At 46.3% G+C, this 21504-nt stretch overlaps 1 protein-coding gene across 1 annotated transcript in view; it reads left to right on the top strand.

Annotated features, from left to right (window-relative positions):
- Col26a1 (collagen, type XXVI, alpha 1) overlaps nt 1-21504 on the top strand; it is a 148008-nt gene that overhangs the window by 36125 nt on the left and 90379 nt on the right. Inside the window, exon 3 of the mRNA XM_005396899.2 lies at nt 15602-15699. Within this exon, the coding sequence (XP_005396956.1) occupies nt 15602-15699 (98 nt within the window). The remainder of the gene's footprint in view (nt 1-15601; nt 15700-21504) is intronic.

Raw genomic sequence — 21504 nt, 5'->3', positions numbered from 1 at the left:
AAAAAAAAAAAAAAACTTAAAAAAAAAAAAAAAGAGGAGAAAGAGACCAGGATCTTGAATTGTTCACCTGGACCCCAGCCTTTTCAGATGATGACTGGTTTTCACGGTTGCCCTATGCCCAATGACCTCAGTAACAATCTGAACAATGTTTGGGGGGCTTTGGCATAGCTGTTTGCAGGTCTTTTGGGCAGGCCTTTCTCCTCCGAGGGTGGAGAGCAGAGGACGCATGTGTGCCGTGAGCGTGCTAGCAGGAACCGACTCCGTATCTCTGATCTTCATTGTCATCTCTCTTGCTATTGTTATTTGCGAAGCAAGGAGGGGTCAGGACTCTTCTTTCTCACTGCCGACTTGTAACTGAGCTAGAATTGGGCCCCAGCCCCTTTCCTGAGGCCTTGGGGCTGCTGCCTGGGCAGGGAAGTTGTGGTTCTGCCACCTGCTTCCTGAGTCACCGGGGGTTCCGCATGCATGTCCGTCACTGGTCCCAGTTTTGCTAGCTTCTCCTGTATGGGGCATCTGATCTGCCTGAGGAGCCTCCTCTCTGATCTCCCCTGGGAGATTTCACTCTGCACCAGCCCCTGCCTGTCTGCTGCGACATTCCTCAAGGTCACAGAATGGCAGCAGTGGCTCCAGGCATCATGTCTCATGCAAGAATGTCACAAAAAAAGACGAAAGGGAGCAGGACACAATTTTCTCCTATCATAAAGGACAGGCTTTTCTAGAAGTTCTAGTATCCAGGCTTGGCCCTCTGAGCCTGTTTCCCCGACTCTAGATGGAGGTGATAGAGAGCTACCTCATGAGGTTGTTGGAGAGTGAGGTGATAGGGCAGTCCTGCATGAGTCTGGCTCGTAATCTGGCTGGGACTGAATCAGAAGTGGATTCCAGCACAGCGCAGGGCCCCCCGACAGCTCTGGGTGTGGGTCAGGCCTGGGCACGCCTGGGCCCCGCTCTGTGCCTGCAACCCGCTCCTGTGCCTTTGCTTAGATCCCAGTTGCTTGCCGTGTCTGGCCGCATTTCAACCGCAGTGTTTATACAGACCTATTCCGGAGTTTGTCTTTTTTGTCCATTTTCCTGCCCACTTTTCTGAAGCTGTGTGGGGCCCAGTTTTGGTTCTCTCCATCCTTGGGAGCCCTTTGAGTGCTTTGATTTGGGTTTGCCCAGAATCGCTGTGGTGAAACAGGGGAGGGTGCAAGCCTCGTGGGCAGATGGGGTGGAACCGCCTCTCCGGGTGCCCCTCTTTCCGCGTCCTGCATCGCTGTGGTCGCAGCATGGGCCACGGCTTTCTTGTAGTGACAAGACGCATGCCTGCGTGCACGCGCGCACGCGCGCGCGCACACACACACACACACACACACACACACACACACATACACACACACACGCCCGGCACGTTAGCATTCTGCACACGGACTGTCTCAGGATACGGTCACGACTCTCATCAGCCATTCCTGCTGCCTCCTCTCTGCCTGGTGAATTCCGTCTTAGCCTTTGAGGTCTAAAAACAACTCTTCCACTTGTGACACTGTCACTTCCACCCCACCAGGTAGATAGATGAGTCCTTCAGTTACGTGGTCGCAGAATCAGTGGTCGCAGTCCCCTGAGGGCAGGGGACATCTGTTTTTCTTAAATCTTCTGGTGCCTTGCCAGGGGAAGGGAACCATGAGCTTGGTAGAGTCTCACCACCTTCCACCTCCTCCCTGCTTCCCACCTCTCCCAGCTCTTAGCCCTCTGATGGCCTGGGTGCTCCCATCCTGCAAGGAAGGCCGTGCCCAGCTGGTCCGACAGCCAGAAGTGCATCAGACCCGACAGGAACTCATATTTAACTGAAGGCTCCTGGGTTGTTTCACCCAAGCCACCTCCACATGAGGAGGATTATGGAAGGTCCAGCTAGAAAACAAGGGTAGTCCTATCCTAATTCCCTCCTGTGAAGGCCGTGAAGATGTCGTCAGACAGGGAGGGCATGGGGCCATCGCCTGATTGTCAGGCGAGAGCCGCTGGACACAGATGGTCAGAACCGGAAGAGTGGATTAGGCTGTTTTCTGTTGCTATAGCAAAAAATTGGGCCCCAAACAGCTTCAGAAAAGTGGACAGGAAAATGGTCAAGAAAGAGCTGGTGAGGAGGAGGCTTATGCTTGGGTTTTACTGTGAGTGCATCAGGGAACCGCTAAGAGTGTTCGCCCCTATGATTGGAAATTGCACACCGTCTTAGTTACTTTTCTCTTGTTGCTAAAACAAAATGCCTGCCAAAGTTAAGAAAGGATACGTTTATTCGGCTCACAGTTTGTAGAGGTTTCAGTCCCTAATCAACTGGCTCCAGGGCAGGGTGGGCTGTAGAGGAGCAACAGTTCATAGTGACAGAAGATACAAATGTAACAAGAGTAAAAAGGGAGGAGGGAGAGAACAGACTCTTTCTGTCCCTTATATGGTAGGTGGGCTACCTACTCCGATGGGTGTAGCACTCACAGCCATAATCCCAGCACTAGATAATGAATCAATCACAAACTCTAGATTCAGCTGCCTCCAAAAAGCACCCCTCCCCATGACTGCATGAGGCTTTGGGGGGACATCCAGACACAAACCATCACACACACACACACACATACACATACACATACACACAAACAAAAATGTTACAGCAATGGAATCATAAGATGGATAACCTTTGGGGGAATGAGGTCTTTTCACTCATCATAACTCTCTGGAAATTCATCCAAGCTGTTGGATGAACTACAAGTGTTTTCCCTTTTATTTGCTGTGTACTTGTCCATACTATGAATGTACCAGTTTAACCATCTGACCAGTGGAAGATACGTGGAATTGTTTCCAGTTTGGGGCTACTATGAATAAGGCTGCCATAAAAAAAAATCTATAGGTTTTGATGTGAACATAGGTTTTTATTTCTCTGAGTAAATGCCCAGGGGTACAATCATTGGGTCATGTTTGTTTTTTAAAAGAAACTGCTACAGTGTTTTCCAGAGCAGCCAGACTATTTCATATTCTCCCCAGCACTGTGCAAGAGATCCAGTTTCTCTGCATCTTTGCCAGCATTTGGTGTTGGCACTACTTTTTATTTAGCTGTTTTTGGATGTCTACTTCACTGTGTTGTTTTGTATTTCTCTAATATCTAGTAATGTGGAACTTTTCTTTTCATGTGCTTATTTGCCAACTTATATCCTCTTGGGTGAGATGTACTTTCATGTGGCTTGCCCATTTTCTAACTGGGTTCTTTGTTGTTTCACTGTTGCATTGTGAGAGTTCTTTATGTATTCTAGGTACTAGTCCACAGGCAGGAGTGTATTTTGCAAGTGGTTTATCCTTCCCTGTGACTTGTCCTCTTGCCCTCCCAATAGTTTTTTGGGGAGTATTGGGAATCGAACTCAGAACCTTAAGCTTGCTAAGCAGGTGCTGAACCACTGAGCTATATCCCTGGTCTCCTCCCAACAGTTCTGCACAGCAAAAAATTTAAGTTTGGTGAAGTCCAGTTTATCAGGTCTTTTTTCCTTTATAGATCATGGTTTTGGTGTCAAATAAAAGATCTCTTTGCCTAGCCTTAGATCCTGAAGATAGTCTTCTGGTTTTTTTTTTTTTTTCCCTCTAAAATTTTATAGTCTCATGTTTTACATTTAAGTCTGTAATACATTTTGAGTTAATTTCTGCATGAGGTATGAAGTTTAGCCTGAGGTTCATTTTTCCTCCACTGGTGACTCATTTGCCCTAGCACCGTTTGTTTTAAAGGCTGCTCTTCCTGTATTAAATTGCTCTTTCATCTTTGTCAAAGTCATTCAAGCACTTCCACTCCCAAGTTCTGGGTTCTAGTCCATTGATTTATTTGACTATTGTTCTTGCAAAACCCTAGGCCTGATTATTGTAGCTACACAATGTCTTGAAGTCTGGATGATTAATTCATCTTGTTTTTTCTTTTTGATAATTGTTTTAACTATTGCTATACTTTGGATGGGTCCCTCAAAGGCTTGTGTGCAGGAGGCTTAGTCCTCAGTTTGAAAGTGTTAGGGTGTGTGGAATCTTTAAGAGGTGCAGCCTCGTGGACGAGATTAATGTAGTTCTCACAGCACCCTAGTTCATTCTCACAAGAGTTAGAGTTGCATGCTTGGTGTGCTAACACATACCTGTAATTCCAGCACTTATGGAGGCTGAAGCAGGAGGACTGCAAGTTTGAATTTCACTTGGGCAACATGGCAAGACCCTATCTCAAAATAAAAGATAAAAAGAGCTGGGAGTTTAGCTCAGTGTGGAGGCCCTGGGTTCAGTCTCCAGCACTTACTCTCTTTTTCCCACTCAGAGGAGTTGGAGTTGCTATAAAAGAGTGAGCCTGGCCCCTGAGATCCTCTGCCCCTCTGTGTAGCTAAGTGATCACTCTCAGATTTGCTCTCTCCACCATAATGGCATCTGTCCTGAGGCCCTCATCAGTCCCTGCAGAGACAGGGCCACTGGATCTCGAGCTGTCTGCTTCCAAAATTGTGAGTTAAAGAAATCTCTTTCTCAATAAAGCAGCCAGACTCAGGTACTTTGTTACAGCAAGAGAAAACAGACTAAGACAACTACTGTGGTTCATCTTTTCAGATAAAATTTTAGAATAATCCATATCTATCAGAAATCTTGATGACACTTTCATAGGAACTGCATTAAACCTATATATGCATTCAGAAGGAATTGGTATCTTTAGTACATTGCCTCTTCCACTCTAGAAACTGGCATCTGTTTCCATTTATATAGTTTTTTTTAAAATTCTAATCTCTTTCTTCATTGATTCCTCTGGCTTCTTATAACTTTCAATATACAAGTCCTGTACTTGTTTTGTTAGATTTACACCTAGTTATTTAATTTATTTGAATAATTTTAAATGTTTTTTTTCCATAAAAGTTGTGAAATTGAACTTTTGAGTTTGATCTCTAGTTATTATTTTTTAGTGTATAAAAGTGCAATAGCTATCTATGTGTCTGTCTCATGTCCTGTGACTTTTCTGAACTTCCAACAGGGGCCAGAGTGGAGAGAGGACTTTGTTCCTCTACTTTGGGGAGGAAAGTATTGCATTGCTAAGTACAGTGTGAATATAACATTGTTGCAGACGATTTTTTTTTTTAGCTGGCTAAAATGACAATTATACTGAATGATTTTCAAATAGTTGAAAAAGTGGTACATTCCTGGAGTAAACTCCACTTGGTGATAAGATATAATTCTTTCCCCCATAGTGATGAAGTTTATTTGCTAATATTTTGTTAAGGATTCTTGTGCCTATATTTATGACAGATACTGGTCTATGGCTTTCTTTTTTTAGTACTTTGTGTGTCTGGCTTTGGTATCAGGGTCATATTTGTCGCGCGCGCACACACACACACACACACACACACACACACATACACACACAGAGTAAGAAAATGGTCCCTACCCTTTTATTTTCTAGAAGATAATATGTATTGCTGCTAATTCTCTTTTATATATTTGGTAAAATTCTCCAGGGAAATCATCTGAGCCTTGACAAATTCAGTTTCCTTAATAGTTATAAGGCTGTTCAAACGATGTATTTCATATTGAATGAGTTGTGGTGATGTGTTCTTTATGAATTACAGTAGACCCTGTGAAGGCGAGGTTCAAAGTTTGCAGCCTCAGTTGTTTGCAGATTTTTCCTTACAGCCTAATAATTATTTGTAGAAATCCCCTGCAGTTTCGCGGAAACCCCGAATATCCTCCGCAATTTTTGGGGGTGGGGTGGGGTGGGTGGAGTTTGCAAGTAGCCAATCCGAGAGCGTTAGTCAGTTCTCCTGGCTGCTGATTGGCTGCTGCCAGTAACTTATTTCCGACAGATACACCAGCATTCCTGCCCTGCATTTGTACTGGTGTTTTCGGTTTTGTTCTCCTTAAAGCCCTAAGATCCCTAACATGGCGCCAAAACGCCCTGCAGCGTCTAAGGCTTTATTAATACAGTATTTTATGAAATTAAATTACATAACTGCAGGAGAAGTAGCATAATTAGGGTTTAAACTATAAAAAAGGGCATTTACAGGCATTTTTCTGACCAAATCTGAAATTCGCGGTTTTTCACGATTTACGAGCGCTCTAGGAATGTAACCCCCGCGAATTTCGGGGGTGCACTGTAGTCCCTTTCATTTAAGTTGTTTGACGTTCGTATAGATGGCATGGGGTGGGGAGAGAGAATAGGAGATGAGAAAGTGGAGACTGGGAGAAGAGAAAACTCTTTCAAGAAGTTTTACAGGCTGGGGATTTAGCTCAGCGGCAAAAGCGCCTGCCTGGCAAGCGCAAGGTTGTGAGTTCGGTTCCCGGTACCGGAGAAAAACAAAACAAAAAAAGAAGTTTTGCTCTGAAGAGAACAAGAAACAGGGCCTTCGCTGAGGTCCTAGGGCCAGGGGAGACGTTTTATTTGTCTTGAAGGTAGGAGATAGGGGAGTGGCCCAGAAGAGGGGGACAATGACCGAAGCAGGGGAGCAGAGACAGCTATAGGAGCACATGCTGGAGAAGTCTGGGGGTAAGGAGAGGCAGCAAGAGGAGGAGGGCCAAGACGAGGTCCCCTGTAGAGGCATCCATGTGACACGGAGACAGTCTGGTTCCCGGCTGTCTTGCCGCCAGCCTCTGAGTGTCCCGAAGGCAGAACCACAGCATCTTCATCTTGTTCTTCCCAAGACCTGCTCCAGCGTCTGGCGAACCTAGGTGCTCAGCCATGTCCATGAAATGAAAACAAAACGTGTGTACACACACACACACACACACACACACACACACGCACATTACATAAAAGACACATATCCACGAATCTCCCTCAAAACACCCCCACCCTTGCGTTGAACACACTTATTCCCTTATTCTTTCTGAAGCACCTCTGGAAGTCCTCTTTCATGAATGTCTTTACAAGATGTGATAAGAAAAATACTGTGGATGCTGCTGAGTGTCGTGCAACAGAAAGGCATAAAAATGTGATGGTATTTTCTCTTCCACCTTTTTTACCAGTTCTGAGACGGCGTAACTTCTGGCTCTTCCCGAGTCAAAATGACCACAAAAGTTAAATGTTTTAAATGGAATCAGGACATTGAGGAAGCCAGGATAGCCCAAGTAAAGACACTCGGGAAATAGGACTTCCAAAACCGCTTTAGAAAGTAGCAAGAATGATAAGATAAATGTGCTTGAAGTTAGGGAAGTATTTTGAGGCAGATTCACAGCAATGTATCTTTTGCTGTAATATATTTAAAAAACTTTAAACCCAATTTTGAATCACACACATACACATATATGAGCTTTCCTGTGTAATTTTCATTTTCCCATTCTGATTTTTATGTTGGATTTTTGTAGTTGGGTACATTAGAAGTAGGGGTGAGGCTGCCACCCCAAACTCATGGTCCCTGACCAATGTAGGGCTCAGAGACTGGGCTGGGAATCCAGCCCGTCACCAGCATGGTGCAGACAAGAGCAGGGCTCCTGCCTGGTCTTAGCAGAGTGCACTGGGGACGTTGGCATTGCCCTGGATCAACAATCATCTGCTCAGTTGTTCATTCAGGGCTCACTGAGCCAGTACCAGGCTCTAATGTGTAGAGAGAACACAGCCTCTCCTTACTCCTTGTATGTGTGTATGTGTGTACGTGTATGTGTGCATGCATGGGTGTGTGCAGGGTGTGTCTGGGATACATGCTAACCAAAGGTTCCCAGTGGTGGAGGGGTTTCCTGGGGAATGACGTTTAAGCAGAGACCTGGGGATTAGGATTTGTAGTTAAGAGTAGCCTGTGAAACTGGGTGTGGAGGCTCGTGCTTATAAGCCCAGCACTCTGGAAGGCTGAGGCAGGAGGATCAGAAGCTTGAGCTGGACCATTCTCCTCCTTGCCAGCCAGGTGGCTTCTTCTCTTGTCCTGCAGGCTCTGTGGCAAAGGAGCTAGACAAGGGCTTCTCAGAACTCACTGGGAACTCAAAGGTAGAGAGGACAAGCTAGACTTCCCGTCTCTATGCCTCAATTTCCCTTTCTTGGCAATGGTGATCTCTCCCTTCCCCGCTCCAGCTCTGTCATAGAAAACCCCTGGCCTGTGCTGCATTCTTTGCAGGGGGGTGACAGGCGTTACTGACGCTGCTCTTGGCCTCCAGCCCCTTGATCAGCTGGCAGGGGTAAGCCGGGCACAGGGGCCTGATGGATGCCGCGGGATGAGTGCCAGGGACGCGGGGGTTGTGTTTCCTCTGCCAGGCTCCCCCTGCCCTTGGCTGCCTCCCCAGCCCCTCTGAGGTCTTTGATGGCATTTGAGCCAACCTTTTCCAGATGTGTGAGTGGAGGGGTTCTCCGGAACTCCTCGGGGCTCCATCTGCCTCCTCCTTCCCCTCTGCCAGACAGCCCCCTCCCAGCCAGCCTCCCCCTCTGCTTGTGTTGCCTGCTGTTCTGAGAGATGCCCTCCAGGATTTAGAGATTTTTCTTAAGACTTGGTCTTTCTTTCCTGCCCCGCCTCCTCATCCCCAGCCTCCCTGTGGGGTTACAGAGCTCACCAGGGCTGTAAGTCCAGCAGGGGGATCTTGTCTGAGCCACATCCTCTGCCCTTGCCACTGCCCCCAGTGGCCTGGGCTACAGTGGGAGGGGAGGCTGGGCCAGAAGAGGCTGTCCACCACCTGCGGTCCCCACGGTTCTATCCATCTGGCACCTGGGAGCAACTAGCGTGGATGCTGTGGGGCCTGCAAGCCAAAGGCCCCTCTCCTTGCATCCTACCTCCGATGTGTGTAGACAATCCCTTCTCTCCCCACTGGCCGCTGCTGTTAATCAAGAGATTAATAATCCCCTGCTTCCCCCTGAAGCCTGCACTCATTTCCTGTTGAGACTCCAGCCCGTCTCATTACTTCCTGTCTGCGCCTCCTCACCGAGGTCCCTGGTGAGAAAGTGGGGGCCGAGGCAGGTGGGGGGGCAGGCAGGCATGGAAGCCTGGATGACCCAAGTGCCAGGGAAGGAGGGGGCACCAGGTTCCCACAGGTGAGTCTCTGGGCTGTCAGTTGTTCTGAGTGGGGGCACCTGGACCTTGGCACCTCACGATGCTCTGGGGACATCACCTTTGGACCCGGAGAGCTGTGGCTCTGCTTACCTCACTCCAGCGGTGGGCATCGTACTCCTCCTGGACACGACTTCTGCAGATCTCTGCTCGCGTGACCTTGTGCTCGGGACTGTCTGTGGGGACACACGGGACGTGTCTGCAAACTTCCAGGACAGTCGCCGAGTGGCTGCAGCCTGTGGCCAGGCCCATGAGGTCTCTTCCAGCCTCCAGCCCTGGTGCATTGTCTAGCAGGAGAGAACCCACCCACTGGTGTTTCGTGAGCCACCATACAACCCGCAGGGGCTTAGCTTGATGCTCTGTAAGATGGGGCTGTTTACCCGCTTCCTGAGCAGCAGTCCAGGCAGGTCCTCTCGCCTTCCATCTTTCTCTCCCCTGTCCATCAGGCCCCGGCAATGTCTCCTGAAGGCAGATCGTGGGGCTTGTCTGAGCACAGCCCTGGGTGGCCTCGCCGTGGGTGGGAGGGGCTGTCTGTGGAAAGGCAGGAAAACCACATCACGTCTTCTGTTTATTTTTTAATCTACAGAAGAGGGAGAAATGAAGCTCTGCTGCTCTGTAATATATGCAAATACAGTAAGTAAACAGCGTGTGCACACATTACCATGCACAGACCTGCAGGCAGAGAATTATTTCCTTGTTCGGGAGTGAAGCCTGGAAAACTGTGACAGCTCTGGCTCATCTGGCATCCACGGCTGAGTCCAGCCTCTGGGCTTTCCTTCCAGGACTTTCCCAGCCTGGCCTGAGGAGCCACTCTGTCTGCCCTTCAAAACACTTTCTCCCTGGATGCATCCACAGCTCCTCAAACAGCATCCCCGGCCCTTGTGGTCCTGGCCACTTGCTTGTCTCATCTCAGCAGATGTCCCCTGAGGGTCTGCCGTGTGAGAAGTCTCTTTTTGTCTTTTTTCTTGTGGTTCCGGGGATTGAACCCAAGGCTTCTGCACTGAGCTATATCCCTGAGCCCTTTTTATTTTTTTATTTTGAGACAGGATCTCACTAAGTTGCCTGTGCTGGTCTCAAACTTGTGATCCTCCTGCCTCAGCCTCCCATAGTGCTGAGATCACAAGTTTGATGAAAGTAGCTGTGCCCTGCTCCTTCATCCTGCAGCACTCAGTTTCCAGAGCCGCGCCCAGTTCAACACCCTGAGCTCTTCCAGAGCCTCTGTGTCCTGGCCAGCACTGCAGTTCCCAGCTGGGACCCCTGAGGGCAGGTGCACTGTTCATCATGGCTTCATTCAGTCCACTAATCTGCATGCATATGAGGGGCTTGTGTCTTTTTCTCATTGATCCGTGTGATTTCTCTTTTTGTTTTTTGATTCTCTTATTATTACTCATATATATATTCATATATTTGATTATATATGATCAAATATATTAAAAAGACTATGCAGTCAGTCATGACATCTGCCGTTGAGCCTGTGGCTGGATGGAAGAGACAGACATCAGACAAATAATGTGTGGGTGGGTGTACAATTTTAAGTGCTTGGAAAAGAAGTATAGGTTCTTTGAGGGAATAAACCAAGGGATCTTGCTGTAGAGAAGGGACTGAGAACAGTTTAGTCGTGGAGGGCCTCTTGGAGGAGGAGGCACTTCTGCTGAGCTCTGGGGGCTGCGTTGCAACTGCTTTGCATCTGGGACAGAGGAAAGAGCAGATGTATAAGCCCCTATGTGGCTGGTGGAGTTCTGAGTTGGGGGAGGAACAAACAGGAAGGTGACCAAAATGGATACTGCCACGTCTTCCAAGTCCTCACAGTCATACTAAGAAAGCTGGAAGTATTCCTTAGTGGCACACTAAGTGGGTGTGGTGATACATACCTGTAATGTCAGCACCTTGGGAGGCTGAGGCAGGAGGATCCTGAGTTTGAGCCCAGCTGGGGCAACTCAGCAACTTAACAAGATCTTGTCTCACAAAAAGAAAAATTAAAAAGGGCTGAGTATGTAACTAAGTTTAAGGCCCTGGGTTCAACCTCTGGTACTACCAGAAAACAAACAAAAACAAGCAAATCTTCTCTTAGGGTAATGCAACAAGCTTCATCTGACCTTTCAATTTATCTAGGTGGGAGGCAGGTGGCAGCCAGTGGGGGCACCCACATGCTGTTGGGGTGGGGGAAGGAGGTTAGTGGCTGGCTTTTCCATTTCCTGATGGTGCAGTTTTTTGACTGTGCCTGCCTGCTATGTGGCCTCCAGCTATTGTATGTTGCTTGCATTCTTGTAGATTTTATAATTGGCTTCATAATTTTTGCAAAAAGAAGGCATTAGGATTTTTATCAAGATTACATTGAATCTATAGATTCAATTTGTAGCAAATTGATTCCTTAATAACCATGAGTCTTCTTATCCATGAACATGGTATAACTTGCCATATATTTAGGTCTTGCTTAATTTTTCTTATCAGTGTATGGATTTTTGTGGAATTTACTCCTAGGTATTTATATTGGTTCTCCCATGTTGCCAGAAAAATACCATAGACAAGATGAAATTTATTTTCTCACAACTTTGCAGGCAGGAAGTCCAAGACCCAATTTCTGCCCAATTTCATTTCTCTCAAGGGTTCTCTTCCTGGTTTGCAGACAGCCATCTTCTCCCTTTGTCCTTACACTGCCTTTCCTGAGGGTTTTAAAGAAGGGAGACTCTTGGATGTGTCTTTCTGGAATAACACCAAGAACAACTGTGTATATGTTCAGTACAGATGTAATTTTTTCTGAATATTTTCAATGGAAGTTAGTTGAACCTACAGTTTTAGACATTGCAGATGCAGATAGTTGACTGTATATTTCTTTTAATATATTCTTCTTTGTATATGAATATGTATTATGAGCAAATAAGAAAAATAGAAATCACACAGATCAAGACACAAATCAACAAGAAAAAGACACAAAATACAATTTAAAAGGGTACAAAACTTGGACAGGACTGCTCAAAGGAGGATATCTAAATGACAAATATAAAAAAGAGACCCAGCCTTATTTAGTCAACAGGAATTGCAAATAACCATAATGAAAGATTACTACACATACTTGAGAATGATTAAGTGCAAATGACTGACAAAACCCAATGCTGGCAGGGATGTGGAGCAACTTAAACTCTCACAAGCTGTTGCCCAGCACATAAGCAGGTTCACCCAGACATGTTGGAAAGCTGTTTGTTGTGTCTACTAAAACTGAATATCAGCTCAGGGGTACAAGTGCCTGCTTGGCAAGTACAAGGTCCTGAGTTTGATTCCTGGTACCAAAAAAAAAAAAAAAAAAAGAAAGAAAGAAAGAAAGAAAGAAAGAAAAAAAGAAAAGAAAACTGAATATCTATTTATTTTCTGGCCAATCAATTCTATTATTAACATATATCATAGATAAATGAAAACCCATGTCCAAAAAGACTTGTACAGAATGTTCATAGAATCTTTGCTCATCATAGCTCAAAACTGGAAAAACTCAAATGTTCATCAACAAAAATATGGACAAATTTCAAATATTCATGTGTCATTTAAAAGTGGATATTCTTTACCAATAAAAAGGGACAGATATATCAATACATTTAACTATATGGATGAATCTCAGACATAATAGGTGAGTGAAAGAAGTCAGAAGAGTATGCAAGGTAGGACTGATTCCTTTTATGTGAAGTTCTAGCTCAGGCAAAACTAATTCCTGGAGAAAGATGTCAGAACAAAGTTTACCCGTAGAGTCGGAGAATTGGCAGGAGAGACTGATTTGAAACAGTCTTACTGTGTAGTTCAGGCTGGGCTTCAACTCACAATGTAGCCCAGGCTGGCTTCGAACTTGCCTGTGATGGATCTCCCTCTAGCAAGCCTGGCTTGGAGAAGGATTTTTGAAGGAATAGGAATGCTGGTGGAGAAACAGATAAAAGTTCACTAAGCTGAACACTAGGTTTATCTTCTCTACTGCATGTAAATTATATTTTAATAAAAATGAGCAGTGAATTCAGTGCCTTCCTGCATAGTACATCCCAGTGTGGGTCACAGGTTCACATGTGCAGTTCTGTGGCTTGTGTTGGTGCCCCCTTCATCCCTCCAGCCGTATGCTGTGGTAGAGTGGAGTCCACGCTTGCTTTGTTCCTTCTTATATCCCTGCTGCCTGCACAAAGAGGCTTGACAATTGTTTGCTGAGTGAATGAATGAGTGCTGGGTTATAACAAAGCTCTTTATAAGATGTATGTGCGGAAAGGGACGGGGAAGGAGCCTGCGGACTCTGCCCTGGGGACAGGGGAACATTTGAGTAAAACTCGGAAAGCTCCCTGGGCTTTTCTCAGGCAGAGTGAAGGAGGAGGGGCCTGCAGGCAGAGGAGCCTGTGTGTGCAAAGGCACAGAGGCTGAGACCATCACACCCCAGGCCGCTTGTGCTACGATGGTGGTAGCAGCCCTGCTGCTGGTGGTAGAAGGAGGGGAGGGGAGGAAGCTCGGCAGTGCTTTATCAGCTAACTTGAAGGATTTGGTCTTTAGTCTATGAGAGCCATGGAAGGTTTGGAGAGTGGACAGTTACCAAACTGGATCTGCATTTTAGTAAGTTTGCCAACTGGATCCCAAAGGCAGGGCTAGGACTTTTTTTATCGATGTGGGAAGGTGAAGTTCCTTCCAGATCTCACCTAGGCTGGGTGATGGGCCACCACCTCTGAACTTATCTGCACCCAGGTGGCACCCAAGGGTCTACCAAGCTGAGCTTTGGCCTGCTGGTTGGTGAAGTGGCGCCACCTACTGGCGTGCCCCAGCCTGCCACCTGCTTGCTTTGCAGCTCTCTGGCCTGGGAATCCGGGGCAGGAAGAGAGTGTTTTGGGGGATGCGTTCTCCTTTGAGTTCAGGGGTTAATATCAGGATCCTTGTACAGCTGCTGGGAGGAAAAGTGTTTCCCCCGCACTGAACAAAAATGCACTAGAGTGACCAGATACAGGAACCGATTCTGTGTATTTGGATCCTACTTCCACTGCCTTCCAGCACTGTGACTTGGAGAAAGTCTTTTAACTGTTTGTGCCTCAGTTTCCCCATCTGTATACTGGGGAAAACAGTGGCATCCACTTGTTAGGGCTGCTCTGCATAACACAGTGCCTGGTACTCAGTAAGGGAGTACTCAGTTGAAGGCATTTATTATTATTATTATTTTCAAGAAGAGAAATTAGTAGAACGGGATTTTCCAGAATCACAGCGATACTTCTGAGATTCAATTTTAGATATTTGTGCGACTCCCGCGTTTTCCCGTCAACAGGGCACCTCTGGATGGAGCGCCTGCTGCTCCCAATTAATTCATCATTTTCCCATTCAGCAATTAATTTGCTCGGTGTCCGATTTAACTATGTGAAGTCATGTTGTTTCGTTTTTACTTGTTTTTTTTGTTGTTGTTTTTTGTTTTTCTCCGGTACCGGGAACCGAACTCAGGACCCTGTGCTTGCCAGGCAGGGGCTTTGCCACTGAGCTAAACCCCCAGGCCCTGTGTTGTTTCGTTTTAAAGGGGACATTGTGCAAACTTTGCGATCAAGCAGCGAAGTTATAATGATGCACATAAAGTGAATAAGAAAAGCAGAGTGCACCCCTTTATGAGATTCGGTTGCACATTTCATGTCTACTCTTCTTGGTGTTTCACAAAATAGTATGAAACTTATTTGTAAGAACCAAGCTGGGTGTCGTGGTGCGCGCCTGTCATCTCAGCACTTGGGAGGCTGAGGCAGTGGGATTGAAGATTTGAGGCTAGTCTGGGCTACACAGTGAGACCCCATCTCAGAAAGCTCACTTGGGGGATTTCTACATTGGTTTGTAGAACCATGGGGATCCACAGTATTTTGCAGGAGCTGTCGGAAGATTTATTTTAACTTTTATGTATTTATGTTTTTAATTTTAAATCTTATGCTTCATTTTTAAATTTTTTAAAAGCAGGAGTTGTGTGTGTGTGTGTGTGTGTGTGTGTGTGTGTGTTTTGGTGGTAGTGGGGATTGGACTTAGGACCTTCACACAGTCCTTTTTCACTTTTTATTTGAGACAGAGTCTTTCTAAGTTACCTGGACTAGGCTGGAACTTGCAATCCTCCTGCCTCAGTCTCCCAGAACACTGGGAATACAAGTGTGCACCACCATGCCCAGCTGCAGGAGCTTTCTATTGCTGTAAGCATCTCACTAATGTGTTTGGAGATGTCGTTGAAATGTCCCACTGCCCAGGGATGTGGACTCAGTTTTATGACTGTGACCACAGGATGTCACAAAGTAGTTGCACAGTAAGTACTCATTAGACCAATCAAGCAAAAGGATTAATGCCCGGGAAAAGGTAAGAGTTTGTGAGGTGAGGGTGTCTGGAAGTTTTGCAGGTTTTAATGATATTCTTCTTTTCCATATTCATATCTTGCTCGGTGTGCAGGACATTTACCACAACAGGTGGCCACATTTGGAGAGGTGTAGAAGGACTGTTAGGTCACATGGCCAGTGAACGTGGAGTTTGGTGACTGGTCCACTGTCTGGGTGCCCCCCACCCAGAGCCCGGGGTGGGCAGAGCTGTGTGGCCGTCTTGGCAGCAGTGGGTCTGGGGTGGCTGGGAGCCTGCACCCCCTGACACTGCGCTTGTGTTAGTTACAGGACTCTCATCAGACCCACATACAGGGTGTCCTACCGCACGGTGACGGCGCTGGAGTGGAGATGCTGCCCTGGCTTCACCGGGAGCAACTGTGACGAGGGTGAGTCTGCCAGGGAAGGGGCTTTGCGGACCGGGTGCTGGCCAGGCTGGGCTTCAATGGCTTCTCTCCCTGCTGCCTCCTGCTCTGGTCGCCTTCTTCCCACCTCTGCCGCACAGCCTGAAATTCTTCTTTCCTTTTCCCAGCCACCTCTGTGAGCCTGATACTGTGGGCTGGCCTGAGGGAAAACTGCCCCTGCCCATAAGCCCAGGCGTTGCTGGGTGGGGGGTGGTGGAGCCTCGTGGGCTCTGTCCTGGGGAGGGTATTTGTTTTACAGCTTCTTTCTTCTCGTTTTTCGATGCGCCCATAACAGGATGGGCCCCTCCCTCCCAATCCCCCAGGCCGGACTCAGTCTAGATCTGGAGCCCAAGGGACCAGACAGTAGCATGCAGGGGAAGACAGAGGTGGGCAACAGAGCAAAGTCCTGTTGCACTCATGACCAGGGAGGTCTGGTCCTGACTAAGGAACAGGTGTGCGGGCACCTGGGTCCCCAGCAGCGCTCGTGGGCCCCAGGGTCAGAGGTCAGTGTTGTAGTTGGAAGCAGTAATTATCTTCAAACTTGGCTTTCTGACAAAGTCACTCCCACATCTTTTGTTACCTAACTTACTGTTTTACTATGCATATACAGCTGTCCCTCGGTGCATGGGGATTGTGTCTAGGACCCTCTGAAGGTACCAAAATCTTTGGATGTGCCCGTCTCATATACATAAAGCACAGTATTTGCATAAAAATTACACACATCCTCCTGTATTCTTCTTTTCCCATGTCAGATGGGTAATGTGTCCGTGTCGTAACAAGGTTTGAGGGAGGCACAGCTCATGCATACAGCATGAACACCCAATCATCACCCTCATGAGCCGAAGGAACTCCTCTTCTATTCTTTAAATCAGTGGTCCCCACCCTCTTTGGCAGTAGGGACTGGTTTCATGGAAGACAATTTTTCCACAGACTGAGGAGGGGGTTGGTTTCAGGATGATTCAAGCGCATCTTGCTTATTGTGTACTTTATTTCTATTATTATGATAACTCACCAAAATGCAGAATCACGGGAGCCCTGAGATTTTCTTCCAACTAGAGATGCCACCTGTGGATAATGTGACAGTAACACCCACAGTTTGTCACTGATGATCCGTTTACTTCATAATCTCAGTTTGGTTGTTCTCACTGCACAAAACCCCGCTTCACAAAAACAGGATGTTGGAAATGGAGGCAGGCTTTCCGGCATTTCTGTGGTAACCTCAGGATATTTTGCCTTAACTATAATCCTGAATGTATGGAGATTTAAAGTTGTCCTAGCACACTTTTTTTTTTGGTACTGGGAATTGAACTCACGACCTCATGCTTGCTGGGCAGGCGCTGTGCCGCTGAGCCGCATCCCCAGCCTCTAACACACTTTTAAGGCCACCATCATTTGCAGTCTTAAGGGCTTCTTGGTTTCAGAAATGCAGTTAGCCACTAAGAATGCTATTGTGAGTGCAGACACATTTGATAAAGTGTGACCTTCAGTAATTGCCTCAGTTTTTTGTGTTCACATCTTTTTCTTTTGAAAAACCCCCAAGGCTTGTCTTTCAATGCAGAGTGCTTAGTCTCCATGTGCCAAAGCGGTTTTGAAGGTTTCCTCCTTTGTTGGGTTGTTGATTCTCTTCTAGCATAGAAGAGAAGTTAGCTCACCTGGCTTATTCACAGTTGGGTCATCAGTCCATTCCTTCCAAGTTCAGGGGTCTTTGGTGGTTGGAAGGTAACGTTCAAACTCTTCTGAAAGCTGAGATAGGTGATCATGCATCAGCAGGGAGAAAGAAGGCGCGGGCTCAGTTTTTTTCAAAATCTCTGCTAATATGTGAAACATGTCAAAAATCCCAGTGTTCACTCTTTGCCCCTATAATTCCATTTGGCTGTGAATGCATCCACTTTATATGTCAACTTGAACACAGTTGTGGTTCTCCCCTGAAGTGACAGATTGAGTTTGGTGAGCTAGTTGAATGTCACATGAATAAGCACATTTTGCAACCAGTTTCTTTGTCTTTGAAATGTGTTGCTAGTGCTGAGTGTTTTTCTAAAAAAGATTTCTGGAATGGCTCTCATAACTCAAAAACTCTGGTGAAAGCCACCTCACTCCTGGGTATAAGGGAAGATGTGTGTGCTCTGTATCCATCTCTTCACCGAACTGTGCAAACGACACGAGCTAAGGGCACGGACTTTATTGTGGTTGATAATTTTAATCAAATCGTGCAAAACATTAAGTTCAGGTCACATTTTTCAGATAGCCATCATTTTTATATGGATGACAGTGTGTAGATTTACAGTGTATAGAAGCAACTTCTTTGACCTTGGTAATAAAACTAGAAACCTGGGCAGCACGGACCATGTATCTACCCACACACAGTGGTCAGTGTAGTTTTCCTGATACATAGTCATCCAAAGTCTTGAATAGTTCTGCAGCTGTGGTGATGGTTGGCAACAACATGCATATAACATTTCACACACATCCTCCTGAAAGGGTATATCACACAAATACATTGTTTCCCTGTTTTCAACATTGGTAGACTCCTCAACTTGGATTTCATAAAACGTTGACTCATTAATCCTCTGTAACAGTTGTGCCTCAGTACCCTCTGGCAGTTCATTATTCATCTAGCTATGGTGCTAGCTGAAAGAGGAACATGTGGCATCGTTTGAACTGCAGCCTCTGCTAGAAGCTCAGGATAAATGTCCCTAGCAGCAAGCAGGTCAACTCTTCTTCAAGAGTAAGGGTTTCTTGGCTTCGGCAAGGCAATTAACCACTAAGAATGACGCTGTCAGTGCAGACACATTTGATAAAGTAGTGGCCTTCAGTAATTGCCTCAGTTCTTTGTGTTCATATGTATTTCTTTTGAAAAACTCCAAAGACTTGTCTTTTTAATGCACAGTGCTTAGTCTCCATGTGCCAAAGCTGTTTTAAAGGTTTCGTGGCTTTGTTGGGTAGCTGGCTGCCACATTTTATACAAAGCAGTCTTGCAGAATGTGAATCACCTGTTTCAGTGAACCTGTAATGTGAATAAGACTCTTGGTATTTTCTTTTAAATGAAGCTTTATTTTGTAGGCAGTCTTAGAGTCTCTTGCTGTATGATCACTGGTCTTCTCCCCTTTTCAAAGAAGTGCTCCAGTGGTGTTTGTTTTCCTCATTTTGGCTAGAGTTAACTCATGGGCTTACCAAACCTGTGACTGAGACAAGTGTACAGTGCGGGAAAGAGGAATGGATGGAAGAGGTAGATAAAATAACAGGCAAGGCACACGTGAACTAAAATAAGTATCAGATTCTGACTTAAAGGCTGCTACCAGTTTGGCTGTACAATTGAAATGCATCGACTCATTTGCCACTGTAAAGCCCCCCAGCAGATGCAGTTTGATTGTAACTTGCCACTCATAGATAGTTTTGATATGAGTCTGCAAGCAGTTGATTTATTAGGATCCCTGTGCAGTCAAACATCTTTGCTAGTATTAATCTGTATTTACAGCCACTTCCCAGGGTTAGTATCACTGCCTCAGCTACACCTCAGATCACCAGGCATTAAATTCTTACAAGGAGCATGCAGTCTACATCCCTTGCATGCACAATTTGCAGAAGGATTTGAGCTCCTATGAGAATTGAATGCTGCCAATGATCTGATGGGAGACAGAGCTTAGGCAGTGTTGCAAACTAGGGGGAACTGCTGTACATACAGATGATGCTTTGCTCCCTTGCCCACCAGTCACTTCCTGATCTGTGGCCTGATTCCTAGCAGGCCGTTCACTGGTCCTGTAGCCCAGAGGTTGGAGACCTCTGCTTTCAATCATCTGCAGATGACTTATAATACTTAATGCTATATAAATGCTACATAAATAGTTGTTCGACCTTATTGTTTAGGGAATAATGACATGTTCAGTATGGACACAATTTTTTCTAAGTATTTTTGATCTGCAAATGTCTGAGGTATAGAGAAGCTGATGCTATGTGCTTTTGTTGTAAATGCCCTAAAACCCTGTCACAGTCAATCTTGATTGTTAATCTGACTGGATTAAGAGACTCTGGGAGAGGGGGTCGGGTTGTGAGGCTGCTAACTTCATCAATGGGTTAATTCATTAATGAATTCATAGCTAAGTGTGCTATTAGGGGCTGGGTTTAACTGGAGAATGCGGTGTGACCCTGGGGACTATATCTGGTCTCTAGCCCCTTCCTCTCTGGCTCTTTCCCTGCTGTCTGCTTCCTGGATGCCACAGCTGCTTTCCTCTGCCTTGGAGCTAATTGGCCCTGGACTGAAGCCTCTGAAACTGTGATCTAAATAAACCTCTCCTCTTGTAAGTTGTGGGTATCAGATATTTTCTCCCAGCAATGGGAAGGTGACAGATACAAACCTTCTTTGAGTTACAAATAGTAATATAATGACTACAGAGGTAGCAAAAATCATAGCGATGATGATTTTTGATGTTTCAAAGGGCCTGTGGCCCTTTGAAACTGAGTGTGAAAGGGTCTGTGAGGTGCCTGGTACTGGAGGGGCTGGTCTGCACTTGTTGTGGGGGGATCCAAGGCTGACTTGGGCCCTCCTCAGGGAGAAGCAGCAGGGCCTCAGAGGTGAGGGGTAGAGGGAGCTTTGCTTTGCTATGGGAGAGATGTAGTGGGCAAGACCCAGATACAAGGGGTGGCCAAAAATACAGTGAATGTTTCAATTAAAAATTTATTACAATAGAAGACATATTGCTATCAATCCCCCTCAAAATACTCCCCTTCACTTCAAACACATTTACTTCCTTGTTCCTGACACTTTCTGAAGCAATTCTGGAGGTCCACTTTCAGGAGGGCCTTTCTGAGGCGTGATAAAAAATAAGGTGTATGTCGCTGCTGAGTGCCTTCTACCAGAAAGGCAGGCCTGTAACAACACGAACGTGCCATCATCCACCTCATTCGCTGGACCTGGCACCATGTGATTTCTGCTCTTCCCCAAAGTCAAAATGACCCTGAAAGGGAAACACTGAATTGACTCAGGACATTGAGGTGGCTGCGGCAGTGCCACTAGAGACACTCATGAGAGAGGACTTCCCGAACGTGCTGCGCTGAATGACCGCAGCTCCCGCAGGCCCCTCCGAGCAGCATCTTGACTTGCCTTTCCTGCCAGAACCGCAGCTGTGGATGGAGGTGCCTGGTCCCCTTGAAAGAGCAGACAGGCCTGCTGTCTGTCTGGCTTCAGCGTGAGGCTGAGGGGGTGCTGTTCCTAGGAATGTGATTGGTTTACGCTGAAGTAACTGCCTTCCTTAAAATTGATTCATTCATTCCCACTGCTCAATAAAATGAGGGGTGTGAACTCCGCCCAGTGAGCCACTGTGTGGACCCCTGTCTGGGCATAGCACTGGGGCCTTGTCTTCAGAGGTCCTCTTAATTTTAAGCGGACTCTAGGTCCTTCCCAGCCCCCAGAGCCTGGGAGCTCCACCCATGTGCCACCATGGCCTCAGCCACTATGGTTTTTACAGCGGCTTCCCCCATAACCCCTATCCCCTCTGGTTCTTCTGATAATAACCACATCCTGAGCAAACAAGCCCTTTCCTCCCTCTCTCGGGAGCCTCTCAGAGGGGAGCACATATTTTAATCATCTCTTTTCTAAATGAAGACTGAATGTCAAAATATTTAAATCATAGTTTTCATACAAGTAAATGGTACATAATGTTTAATTTAATTTAATTTAATTCAATAAGGGAAAGAGCAGAATAAAAAAGCTGATTCAAAAGAAGTTTGGAAGCCGGGCGTGGTGGCGCACGCCTGTAATTCCAGCACTCGGGAGGCTGAGGCAGGAGGATCATT

Source organism: Chinchilla lanigera, unplaced genomic scaffold (assembly GCF_000276665.1).
Source record: "Chinchilla lanigera isolate Chin_1 unplaced genomic scaffold, ChiLan1.0 scaffold00055, whole genome shotgun sequence".
NCBI lineage: Eukaryota > Metazoa > Chordata > Mammalia > Rodentia > Chinchillidae > Chinchilla > Chinchilla lanigera.
Note: the sequence above shows the minus strand (reverse complement) of the source record. Positions and strands in the feature narration are given on the sequence as shown.